Below are 13,495 nucleotides of genomic sequence, written 5' to 3' on the forward strand. Positions count from 1 at the left end.
AGCTACAGTATTCATCCAATGCCATTTACATTTGTTGTCCTTGTAGTGATTCCGATGGGCCACATACCATCACTACTAATTAGTGATCTTCTGGCTGACCCTCAGCATTTCATCTGTAGACAGATGTGAGCTGTCAGGCATTTCCAACATTTCAAGGGCAATCGTACCTTTCCGATGTAAGCAAACTCTATAGACATACTGATCGTATGCAGTACTTGGTCTACCACTTTGCACCAGTACATATTAGATGCACCACTGCAAATGCTAGCTTACTACTAGGGAGGGTCATTCAGATTCCACAGAAATTACATTTCTGCATTTCTGATTGGAAATCTGAAAAAAGAAATCAGGTTTCTGTGGAAACACTGCATCACTGCAACTCACTCATTTTAGACCATTCACAGAACTCAGAAGCACTGGACCAATCAGAGAATACAGAGAATGAAAAAAAAAAGACTCCTCGGAAATTGGAAATCAGGTTTCTGCGGAAATACTGCATTACAGTACCCCAACTCTGTAATTTTAGCCCAATTACAGAATTGGAAAGTAGAGATGAGCAGAAATTACGCATTGTAATATATACACACTCCAATGAGTTCTGGGTCACCATGAGCTTGCTGGTTAGTCTGTACCTCTCGGATTTACAAGCCCTACTCCATAGAGCCAAATTAACCCATGCCATGCACTGATGAGGATCAAACAATACGAAACAGTCTGTATAGATGTTGGATTATTATGGCTCTGTACAAATTAACAAGCTGACACATAATTGCATTCCAGCGGTTCTGGAGGTGTGTTTAGCTTCTAAGGGTACAATGGTTAATTTGCATATATTCAGCAGTGTTGCTCTGGGAGACATCTCAAGCTCACTCCAACCTAAATTATCGCAAATTCTTTCTGTTTTAGAAAAGCAAACTTTTGTTTTTCTTAACATCTTAGTAAGGGGGCTTTTAGGACCATTGTACTACCTTACACACTCCAATGAGTTCTGGGTCACCATGAGCTTGCTGGTTAGTCTGTGCATTGTAATATGCAATTACGCATCGTAATCATAATGCAAAATTTTGGGGGAATAGTGTAGGCAATTTCGTAGTTAATTGTTCTCATTCGTAATTTACGTGTAACTTCATGCCGACTTTGGTGGTTAATAGTAAAGCTCCCATACATGCCATTGCTACCAAAATTGCAACGTATGTTAAGAAGAACACCAGGTACAAGTTACAAAAATAATTGTTCAAAAAGACCTTGTAGTTTTTGAGAAAATTGATTTTAAAATACAAAAAAGTGATTTTTCTAGGTTTAAAAACCATTTTTCTTTGCATCTTTAAAATCAATTTTCTCAAAAACTACAAGGGGCTTGATTCACAAAGCCGTGGTAACTGTTTAGCATGGGTGTGCTAAACAGTTAGCAAAATTGCGTGCGCAAAAGTCCGCGAACGGCACTTCACGTGCTAACTGTTTAGCACACCCATGCTAAACAGTTACCACGGCTTTGTGAATCAAGTCCAAGGTCTTTTTGAAAAATATTTTTTTTTTACTTGTACCCAAAATTCTCCTTATTATATGGAGCAATTCTGGTAGCAATATTGCTAGGGTTTGCATTTTGGAGGGTTTGCATTTTGGAGGGTTTGCATTTTGCCACCAAATTCGGCACAAAATTACACATAAATTACGCATAAATTCATGTGTAATTATGAAGGAGTATACGAAGTCAATTGAATTACGAATCTGTAATTACATGTATGCGTAATTGCAAAAATGTACGTGTAATTTCGCGTAATCGTAATGAGCAGGTTACGATCAACACTACTCGGAAGCATTGGGCCAATCAGAGAATGCAAAAATAACCAAACTTCTTGGAATCAATAATCTGAAATGGTAGAAATCGGCAGTTCTGACTATCCCTACTTACAACTGTCGACTGATATTTGGATTGAAATATTGATCATAATATGTTTTATGTATGACATGTGCTCATCAGATGTTGTTTTAAAATGGAATTTAATGTGTAATGTAATAAACGTATTGTGTATTGTATGCCTACCTTAGGACCAGTCACATAAGCACTCCAAGGTAGAGATGGGATTTACATGGAGGGAAACAGCCACAGGAATATACCATGCTAGTGGTGAGAGTTACACAGGAGGATACAGTCACGTGATCAGTGGTTGAATTTACAGAGAGTAGCAAGGTCATATGACTAGTCCAGGGTAAATGGGGGCTTTACATAGAGGGACACAGTCACATGACTCCACCATAGTGGTGGAACTCATACAGAGAGGCAAAGTCATGTGATCACTCCAGGATAAAGGTGGGCAAGTTATACATGGGGGACATGGTCACATGGCCACTCCAGAGTAATGGTGGGACATACATAGAGGGATAAGCACGGGTTATAGTTAGGGGATAAAAGTGTCCTAAGGTGGTCTAAGACCACTGCAAAGGCGCAATGTGTGTATACAGACCAGTTACTGGGGAAACTAGTGTACGTAGTCTGTCATGATCTTTTTTCACACCTTTTCGGGTTCCAAGATCTTCGAGACTCTGTGAACTGGAGATAAAACAGAAACAGAGACAAAACTGATATTTGTGATCTGTTCGTAATTTTTTTATTTTTTATTTTTGCTTACAATTGGAAAGGTTTAGAGCCTCTGACATATATTTCATTCTCTGTGTGTTCCTATTCTGGAGTTTTTTTCTCTCACTTCCTGTGAGGTTGCCAGCAACAGGAAGTGAAGTGAGACTCTCAAACAGGGACATATAGAGATATAAAAAAGGCTCTTTAAAGTGGGAGTATACTCCCAAAACCAACATTTCAGTAACTACTCTTACATACATAAAAGAACATTTGAAAGCATTCCCAAGCACTCTCTGTGTGTAAAAATGTTTATTTTCACTGCTAAGTGCTGTACAGGCTTGTTTATCTCTGGATAATCGGCAAATGTAATCATTGCTGGCCAGGAGACATTCTTGCTGCGTCTGATTTTTCTCCCTCCAGCTTAGTCACTTCAGCAGAAAAGGTGGGCGGCAGAGTGAAGCTACAGGATATTTTTGTTAGCAGTGAAAATAAACATTTTTACACCCAGGGAATGCTTTCAAATGTCCTTTTATGTACCAAAAAGTGGATACTGATATTTAGTTTTGGGACTACAATTCCACTTTAACCAAATCTGTAAAGCCCATCTCCAGCCACAGATATAAATATACCCTCTGATTGCTTAGTAATTAGGGTGCCCCATTTGTGTTCACCAAAACTAAAGCAGCTATACTGAAGACGTTAGTAGCAGAGTGTCTGAGAGGGGTTGCTGCTTGGCTTGCATCATCATACTGGTCAATGTGTAAATGGGCGGGGCACTGACAGAGCAGTCAGAGAAGACGGAAGCTCAAAGTGAGTATGGTCTGTGCTGAAATGGATGCTATAAAAATCATTTTTCTGACTAATCAATGAGTTTATTATGCACAAAACAAACTCTGCCACTGAGTGCCAACATGGGGCTAGGGAGTGTTTGTGTCTGGAACTGGGCTTTAATAAACTATGAAAAATGTAACTTAGATTTCACTAAACTGGGCTCAAAATGCATCTGAACCCAACAACAGTCCTACATTAAGCGAGAATACAAGTGACATCAACAGGCAGAACATGGTGACCTCATAACACTGGAAATAAATTGCCACATTTCCCACACATTCATTGCAATGATCATGTAACAAAATGAGAAAATATTTCAGGTCCCCTTGCGCTCTTCTCAGTATCTCAAACACCAAACTGGTGAAAAGGAAATTGGGCACCAGACATGAGCAATGAGATGCTAATATCTCTGGCTTGAATGCACATTGTATGCAGAATGTTGGTCCAAATCTATACTAGATACAATTTTCATTACATGTGCATGCAAGCCAGAGTTATAAGCATCTAATTGACCACTTCTGTTAGACACAAACTGTCTAGAAGCCAGGGATCAGCAGCACCACGTAGATGTATTTCAAGCTCATTATTGCATAAAAGTCAGAGATGTAGCCATAACTAGAGATGTCGCGAACCTCCGATTTTAAGGTTCAAAAGGTTCAGTTCGCGAAAAAGTTCGCGAACCGCAATAGACTTCAATGGGGAGGCGAACTTTGAAAATTTTAAAAAATTCTACCGGCTGGAAAAATGATAGAAAACATGTTTCAAGAGCTCTAATACCTGGAGGCACACCTGATTGAGTGAAATACACATCACTGCTGGAGGACCCTCCCTCCTCCAAGCAAGGTCCTTATACCATTTGACTCAGTTGTCTGCCTACACTAATTAGTTATGGGACAGCTGCTACACACTCTGCTAGGGAGATTTTAATTAGCCTCTTGTGGGTCTCCTCCCTCCTCCCCTTCTACCTATTCCCTCCTCCCTCCTACCGGAGGGAGGAGGGTCTCATCTGCCAGGGAATTATTCTATTTCAAAAAACAGTATACATCATACCATGGCTGGGAATCGAACCCAGATATCACTGTGTGGTGGGCAAGCACACTAACCACGGTACCACTACAGTAGTAACTGAAGCTGGCCTAAAATGTACCATTTATGCAGATGGACTGCCAGGCAACTGGTATTGTTTACAGGAAACATCCATATCACTCTCAGTTAAGGTTCCCTTTAAGCAACCTAATGTTTCTATTGCATTGAGCATAAATGGTAAATTTTAGGCCAGCTTCAGTTACTACTGTAGTGGTACAGTGGTTAGTGTGCTTGCCCACCACACAGTGAGATCTGGGTTCGATTCCCAGCCATGGTATGATAAATACTGGTTTTTGAAATAGGATAATTCCCTGGCAGATGAGACCCTCCTCCCTCCGGTAGGAGGTAGGAGGGAGGAGGGAATAGTTAGAAGGGTAGAAGGGAGGAGGGAGGAGACCCACAAGAGGCTAATTAAAATCTCTGTAGCAGCTGTCCCATAACTAATTAGTGTAGGCAATCAAATGGTATAAGGACCTTGCTTGAAGGAGGGAGGGTGGGCGGGCTTACAGCGGTGAGACCAGTGTGTTTGGCAATAATGTGTCTGCTGACAGTGATATGGAGGGTCAAAGTTTTGCTCAATAGAGCATTAAGAGGCGAATCGAACTTCCGCAAAAGTTCGCCTGCTGCAGGCGAACGCGAACCCCCAAAGTTCGCCTGGAACCGTTCGCCGGCGAACAGTTCGCTACATCTCTAGCCATAACCAGCAACAGACGCTGTATCGGAAGTGGATTCCTTTATCAAGTTGTGTAGGCTAAGTAGAGAGAGCCCACACAGGTTCAAAAGGAATCTACTTCCGAAACAGTGTCTGTTGCTGGTTATGGCTACATCTCTGACTTTTATGCAATAAAAAGCTTAAAATATATCTACATGGTGCTGCTGATTAGAGATGGCCCGAACCCTTTATATGATATCAGAGTGCTATGGAAGCTCCAGGGTGACGGCGTGGGTGGGCACTATAGGTGCGGTAGGCGGGAGGAGAGTGGAAAGCCGTGCAGGAGTGATGACAGAGTGGCTCTAGCTATACTAACTCTAGCTAGAACTAAAAGCATTATTAAATTTTGGCTCCAACGCTCCCCATTGGTCTAATAACAGGCCAATGGGGATCCTCCACCTCAGAGCATTGGAGCCAAATTCAAAGATGCTTTATCTCTAGCTATTCTCAGTATAGCTAGAGCTGCGCAGGGAGTGGTGGTGTGTGGTGAAGGGGGGGGGGGGGGGGTTATCTTCAATCAAGCTCAAAGTCACAGGATATTGGTGTGGGAAAATGTCCATTAAGAACATTAAAATATTTTTGTTGTTGTTGTGTTTTTATTTCTTTAACCCTTTGTGGAAATGGGTAAGGGGTACCATGTACCCCTATACTTATTTATCCTGGGGAGGGTGTTGGTATCTGGGGGTCCCCTTCTTAAAAGGGACTCCCAGATGCCACCATAAACCCCCCCCCCCCAGGTTGTCATTGCCCCCACCCTCTCCTGGGACACCAGAGGTGGGGAAGAGCCCCTTGTCCATAGATTGGACAAGGGTTCTGGGAAATAGGGGGAGGCTTGCCCGCCCTTGTAACCCAGGGACACTCCATACCATGGACCATGCAGGGTGGTGTAGCTCAGGGTGCGAAGCATTCTGATTATTTCAGCCGTCATGGGGGACAAAAGGTTAGAGAGCCCCACGTCATTTTTTAATATATATTTCCCACACTTTGAACATAAAAAAATAGATAAACACATTTATATACATGTTCAGAGTGTGGAAAATATTTTTTTTTTTCTTCCGAAAAGCACAAAATGATAAGTTACCAGTAATTCTTTTATTTGAGGGAACATAGCTAGTCAACTCTTATCTAGAGGCACATGGCTACTTGATTCTTATATTTGGAGACATATGACCAATTATTTCTCCTATCTGTTGAGACATGTCCAACTAATTTACGTATCTGGGGAACTGAGTTGCTCAATTCCTAATTCTGGAAGCCACACTGCTGTCTAATTACTGGGGCACTATATTGCAGTATGCAGCAGAGCTGGGACAAGGTCCTCCTGCACCCAAGGCTGAGACACCAAAGTGCGCCCCTCCATCCCTGCCATCCCAGCCGTCACACACTGATTGCTATTAGACTAAGAAGTGCCACAGGGCCCACAACCTCCCCAACACCTTAATATCTAGTTATCTGGCTTGCAGTCACTGCCATGTATCCCCCTTTCTTATTTCTTTCTGCTTCAAACACAATTAGGAATGACAGCTGAATGAATTGTGCGCCCCCTCCTACACTGCGCCCTGAGGCTGGAGCCTCTCCAGCCTATGCCTCGGCCCGGCCCTGGTATGCAGAACCCTGTCTGCTCTTGATATGGTTCTGACTGTACTAGTGAACCCACTTTTTTTCTTCCCTCTTGGAATGCCGGAACAAATGTACATATGGGGGCAATGCTGCAACTTTGGAATAGCCTGATCTTCTTGCCCCATTTTCAGTGATTGGGCAGCAAGGGAAGGAGAGACTAGATGATTCCACACACTCCGTTAGATGAACACCACCACCCAAGTGAAGCGAGGCTGGGGATTTGCGTGCAGACATCCATGCCAGGCAACTTCAGGAGCAGTTTACTGGAGTGAGGTTAACTACTGGTGAGATGTGTCTAATTTTGTTATTTGGGGTCATGCTGCCTAACTGGATTTGGCAGGGTGAGGTGAGAGGTCAAGCTTCCTAATTATGTTATTTGGGGTCAAGGTGCTTGAGTATGTTATTTGTATGGCATACAATTTAATTATGTAACTTGAGGCCATGCTGCTTAATTACTTACTATATATTATTTGAGGGTCATGCTGTCCAACTATTTTTTGGGGGTGTGTTACATCCCTTAATTATGTTTTTTGCAGATTATGCTGCCTAAAATGTATTAATTGGAGATCAAAATGTTTAAATATGGTATTTGGAATTCATGTAACCTAATTGATATATGAGGGAGTTATGGTGTCTAATTGTGTTATGGAGGGTGGGGTTGGGGATACTGCCTAATTATTGTTATTTGGGTTCATGTTGTTTAATTATGTTATTTCAGGGACATTCATTTTGTTATTTTTGGAACAAGTGGATATTGCCTATAAATGTAATTTGGGGAAACCGAGTTATTTTGTTTGAGGGACATGATACATAGTTATTTTACTTGGAGCACATGCTGCCAAAGACCTACTACACACAATCCACAAACTTATTTCCAATCTGACTGGCTGCCTGCCAGCTGGAACTAGATTCTTCTGCAGACTGATTATACTAAAGAAGGTAATGCTATGGGTTGGTTAAGGTTAGGCATTGGAAGAGACTTTTTGTATAAAATAACATAGGGTTAGCTGAATGATGGAGGAGAAATGAAAAACCACCACTGAAACCAACATCACTTAATCAAGAACCTCCCCCAACCACAGGCACACACACCACCACCACAACCGCCATTGACAAAATCATGTGTGCCAAATATATGCATATGCACCCAGTTCAGTTATGTGAACCTGAACCTACAGGATGTTTTGATGGGCTAAATATGAACCAAAAAACCATAATGAAACCTATATTCTAAATACACTTTTGTGTACCTAAAACAGAAGGCGTTTGCAAATATTCATCTTCACGTGACCAAAAAGCTAGTCCAATACTATTTCAGTTCAGGACAGAAAGTTAATAGGCAAATTATTATTTACGGCCCTGAATAATCAGGCATATACCCAGAATGTCTGACTTTGCTTGTTTGATTCCCTTTGACCAAAAAAACTTAATGATTCTGATCTTCCATAACATTACCAGGTACCCTGTAGCACCTCTAACTCGTAAGTCCTGCCATAGAGCCATTTCAACCAATACACTGATGAAGGCCAAAACAGCCTGAAACAGCTGTCTGCAAGCTGGATTATAGGGCTCTGTAAAATTAACAGTTTTATGTGTGCTTTATACCTTTGATTTTAGATTTGTGCCTAAACTTTTATGGACTTGAAGCCATGATTTTCATATTCAATCACTGTCCCAAACAGAAACATTTTGGGAGTAACTTGCTTGTGTGAAGCTGAATACTTGAAGGCAAAATTGTGCTCTCTCAAAATAGGTCACATTGAAGGTCAGGTTGTCACAATAATCCTTGTATTGTTATGTTAGCACACACCCAAACTGCAGGCAAAATCTTTGATAGCACTAAATCTCAGAATCTCAGGTGGGTACCAAGCCTAATTTATCTCTGTCTAGAATAAGTATTCCAATCTCCAAGAAAATGTGGTGAAAACAGTGTCCCTATTTTTTTTAAATAATATTCAACATGGCAAATGTATGGGAGATGTATAGAAGATGTCTCTACATCTTATACATTCCAGCATCTTCAATACTCTTTCCTAAAAATAGTCATTAAAGACGATCAATTAGGTATTCATTTTTTTCAGACATCCCAATTCCCAGATATGCCACTAAAGGAGCAGTTTGCACTATTTCGGAAATGTGTCTAATTTTGTTCTTTAGGGTCATGCTGCCTAATTGCTATTTGGTGAGTGACGTTGGCGGGGGGGGGGGGGGGGGGAAGAGGTCAAGCTTTTTATTGTGGGTCAAAATGCTTGATTATGCATTTTGTATTTTATACTGCTTAAAGAGGAAGTGTCGCGAAAATCTTAAAATTTAAAACACAGACAAATAAGAAGTACATTTCTCCCAGAGTAAAATGAGCCATAAATTACTTTTCTCCTATGTTGCTGTCACTTACAGTAGGTAGTAGAAATCTGACATTACCGACAGGTTTTGGGCTAGTCCATCTCTTCATAGGGGATTCTCAGCAGGGCCTTTATTCTTTATAAAGATATTCCCTGAAAAAGATTTACATAAAGATGCTGGCCAGCCTCCCTGCTCGCTGCACATTATTTTGGCAGTTAGACAGAGCAACTGCCATTCACTAAGGCTTGGTGCACACCAAAACTGCTAGCAGATCCGCAAAATGCTAGCAGATTTTGAAACGCTTTTTCTTCTTTTTCTGTAGCGTTTCAGCTAGCGTTTTGCGGTTTTGTGTAGCGGTTTTCGTGTAGTAGATTTCAGATATTGTTACAGTAAAGCTGTTACTGAACAGCTTCTGTAACAAAAACGCCTGGAAAACCGCTCTGAACTGCCGTTTTTCAGAGCGGTTTGCGTTTTTCTTATACTTAACATTGAGGCAGAAACGCATCCACAATCCAAAAAATGCCTCACCCCGGGAGTATGCGTTTCTGCAAAACGCATCCCGCTCTGGTGTGACCCACCCCATTGAGATACATTGACCAAGCGTATCCGCAGCCGCAAGTGGCTGCAGAAACACAGAAAAAGCAGCTCGGTGTGCACCAGCCCTAAGTGCTTTTAAAAATACAGAAAATTCTGAATCCAAAATCTGTCGGTAATATCAGATTTCTACTACTTACTGTAAGTGACAGCAACATAGGAGAAAGGTAATTTATGACTCATTTTACTCTGGGAGAAATGTACTTCTTATTTGTATGTGTTTTATATTTTAAGATTTTCGCGACAGTTCCTCTTTAATTATGTAACTTGAAGTCAGGCTGCTTAATTATGTTATTTTGGGGTCATTCTGTCCAACTATGTGTTTTTGCCTGTTACGCTCTCTATTTATGTTGTTTTCATAATGTAATAAAAAGCAGCTGCTACTGTGTTTAATAAAATTTCCAATCTGCATGCAAAAACATTGTGCATATCTAGTGGCTATAGACAAGTAAACAGTTACTGGGTATAAATATGGAGCGATTATTTCCGTTTTGGAAAAAAAGAATTATTCTCCTAGAGGGCTGGAACCCACTAGAGCGATTTTATGAGCGTTTATGGAGCGATTCAAACTAGCGATTTCCCTAAACGCTCAGCTAGATGGGCCAAATTCCACTGGAGCGATTGCGATTACCAAATCGCATAACGCAGGACATGCAGCATTTTTGGCGTTAGCGTTTCTGCAATGTAAAGTATATAAACGCTGGCCTAATCGCTCATCAAAACCTGCACGGAGCGATTTCGCTAGCGTTTTGAAGTTACTGCACACTGTAACAAAGTTAAAAATAATTGAAAGGACCAATCAGAATTAAAACGCTAATCGCTACACAACCGCTGGCAAACATAATACACTTTTTAAAATTGCTCCTGAAAACGCTCATGAAATCGCTTGCAAACTGCTTATACAAAACGCTAGCAATTGTGATTAGCGATAGCGTTTTGTAGTGGGCTCCAGGCCTTAGATTGTAAGCTTGCAAGGGCAGGGCTCTCTCCCCCTTTTGTGTCTTGGAATTTATTGTACATTTTATTCATTGTAGAAACGAGTATACCGCTGCACTTGTTGAGAGGACAGAGCTGGACCTGGGCAACCAACCCCATAAGTCAGTATTAGGCCTCTTGCACACTGCAAGCAAATCAGATTCAGATTCAGATTTTTAATCTGTTTTTACATCCGATTCCGATTCAGATTTTTAATCTTAACTGCATGCTGCGTTTTTTGATCCGTTTTTCTGTTGAATGTATTCAGGGAAAATCGGAAACGGAATCGGAATCGGAAACGGAATCGGAATCGGAATCGGAAAACGGATTTGCAGTGTGCAGGGAGCCTGAAAACAAGAAAAAAAGGGTCCGCTTCAATGTCATACAAAATGTATTGAGGACTTATGCCAGAATAGCAGTGAAGCACTCAGCTAACATGTTTCGGACCTGGAGTGGTCCTTAATCATAGCACATGCTTAAGCATGTGCTATGATTAAGGACCACTCCAGGTCCTGATTAAGGACCACTCCAGGTCCGAAACGTTAGCTGAGTGCTTCACTGCTGTTCTGGAATAAGTCCGCAATACATTTTGTATGACATTGAAGCGGACCCCCTTTTTCTTGTTTTCATACATTTTATTCATCAAATGTTACTTTTATCACTTACCAATTCTATATCTTGTATTCTGTATTTTTTATCGTTTTTGTATTTTGTCCCCAATTATGAATTTTGTGTATTGGTGTACATCATTGTCTGTATTATTGTGTACCCCATGTTTGTTTCTTACTTTGTACAGCGCCACAGAATATGTTGGCGGTTTATAAATCAATAATAATTCCCCAACAATACATCGGCAAGGGAGAAGTGGTTCATTTATCACTTTGTACCAATGGCTCAGAATTATCTGCCAGTAGAAACCTGCTTAAGAATCAATCTAATCACTGCACCCAGGGGGGTAACTGGGGGGGGGGGGTGACCTGGTGACCACAGGGAGGCCCAGAGGTGTGGGGAGGCCCCAACTACTAAACTTCCCTTTCTCCAATACTTCCGATCAGGTGTTCTTTGTAGCTACACTTGTTATGGGTGTAAAGCCTTGTGAGATGGGCCCCAGTTACCAAGAAAGGAAGGGTTGGGAACATTAACCAGCCTGGCGTTCTATTAACATCGCCAGGCTGGCGACCGGACGTTTTTTTTTTAATTAAAAAAAAACTATCGCATGCAGCCAACTAAAAGTTGGCTGCCTGAAAGCCCATTAGAGGGCGCTCCTGTTGCGTACTTCTGATCGCCGGAGAGGCGATCAGAAGTAACAAGAAAGGCCGCGATGAGCGGCCTTTCTTGTTTCGCTTTCCTCGTCGCCATGGCGACGAGCGGCAGCGGCGATCAGGTAGCACACGCGGCTGACAAAGTGCCGGCTGCGTGTGCACCTTTTTATTTGATAAAAATCGGCCTGAGCGGCAGCCTCCGGCGGTAATGGACAAGCTGAGCTCATCCATACCGCCAGGCAAGGGGCCCCGCATATGTTTTCCTGGAGGGTCCGATGATTTGTAGTTACCCCCCTGACTGCACCCACTAGGGATGCTCACAGATATGCAAATTGTTCAAGTTGTTTGTTGATGCAAATTTATGCGAATTTTATGCAAATGTATGCAGCTTGAAAATAGACCAATCAATTTAAACCTGGGTTTAAAGAGACACTGAAGCGGAAAAAAATTATGATATTATGATTTGTATGTGTAGTACAGCTAAGAAATAAAACATTAAGATCAGATACATCAGTCTAATTGTTTCCAGTACAGGAAGATTTAAGAAACCCCAGTTGTTATCTCTATACAAAAAAAGCCATTAAGCTCTACGACTTTCAAAGTCGTGGAGAGGGCTGTTTTCTGACTTTTATTATCTCAACTGTTAGTTATTTTTTTACTTTTCCTCTGCCAGAGGAGAGGTCATTAGTTCACAGACTGCTCTGAAAGAATCATTTTGAATGCTGAGTGTTGTGTAATCTGCACATATTATAGAATGATGCAATGTTAGAAAAAACACTATATACCTGAAAATAAAAATATGAGAATATTTTCTTTGCTGCTAATCTTCTAGTAATTATTCATAGTACACAACCAATTCATTATATCGTATATTTTTTTTTTCGCTTCAGTGTCTCTTTAAATTGATTGGTCTATTTCAAACTGCATACATTTGCATACACTGCATCATTTCTCATTGATCCTCCCTAGCACCCACTTAGTTTATATCGCTCTCTGACATACAAAGCTATCTGGCTTTTCTTTCCCCAAGTCACTCTTCCCCAAGTGGCTCCATTCAAATGTACCGTCATATCCAAGCATGCCTTCAATCAATAAACTGACTGAAAGCAATCAGTAGTGTATCGATGAGGTTGTTATCAAATTAAATAACTCACTGACAGGTTTCATTGAATCTATCAGAAATAATAATAAAAAGTTTGACCGCTGTATGTCCATCTTTACCTCAAGTTATTTAAAGGACCTCTGTCGCGAAAATCTTAAAATTTAAAATACATGTAAACATATACAAATAAGACGTACGTTTCTTCCAAAGTAAAATGAGCCATAAATTACTTTCCTCCTATGTTGCTGTCACTTATTATTATTTATTGTATTTATAAAGCACCAACATATTACGCAGTGCTGGACAATAAATATACAGTATACAATGATACAAGACATAACAATGTTATACAACATAAAACAAAGTTATACAAATACAAATTGTACAAACAA

At 40.9% G+C, this 13,495-nt stretch overlaps 1 protein-coding gene across 4 annotated transcripts in view; it reads right to left on the minus strand.

The window, feature by feature from the left end:
• The window catches only part of LOC137564214 (protocadherin-10-like), a 194,126-nt gene that overhangs the window by 42,542 nt on the left and 138,089 nt on the right, over window positions 1-13,495 (minus strand). For 2 of the 4 annotated variants that reach the window (XR_011030553.1, XM_068277798.1), the window contains exon 3: window positions 2,517-2,551. The exons of 1 other annotated variant lie outside the window; for it this stretch is intronic. Coding sequence is in view for 2 of the 3 variants with exons in the window: in XM_068277798.1 (XP_068133899.1) it covers window positions 2,517-2,551 (35 nt within the window). In the remaining variant the exon portion in view is untranslated. Of the gene's footprint in view, window positions 1-2,465; window positions 2,552-13,495 lie in introns of all 4 variants that reach the window. One more of the 4 variants, XM_068277797.1, reaches the window with a different exon arrangement.

Source organism: Hyperolius riggenbachi, chromosome 3 (assembly GCF_040937935.1).
Source record: "Hyperolius riggenbachi isolate aHypRig1 chromosome 3, aHypRig1.pri, whole genome shotgun sequence".
NCBI lineage: Eukaryota > Metazoa > Chordata > Amphibia > Anura > Hyperoliidae > Hyperolius > Hyperolius riggenbachi.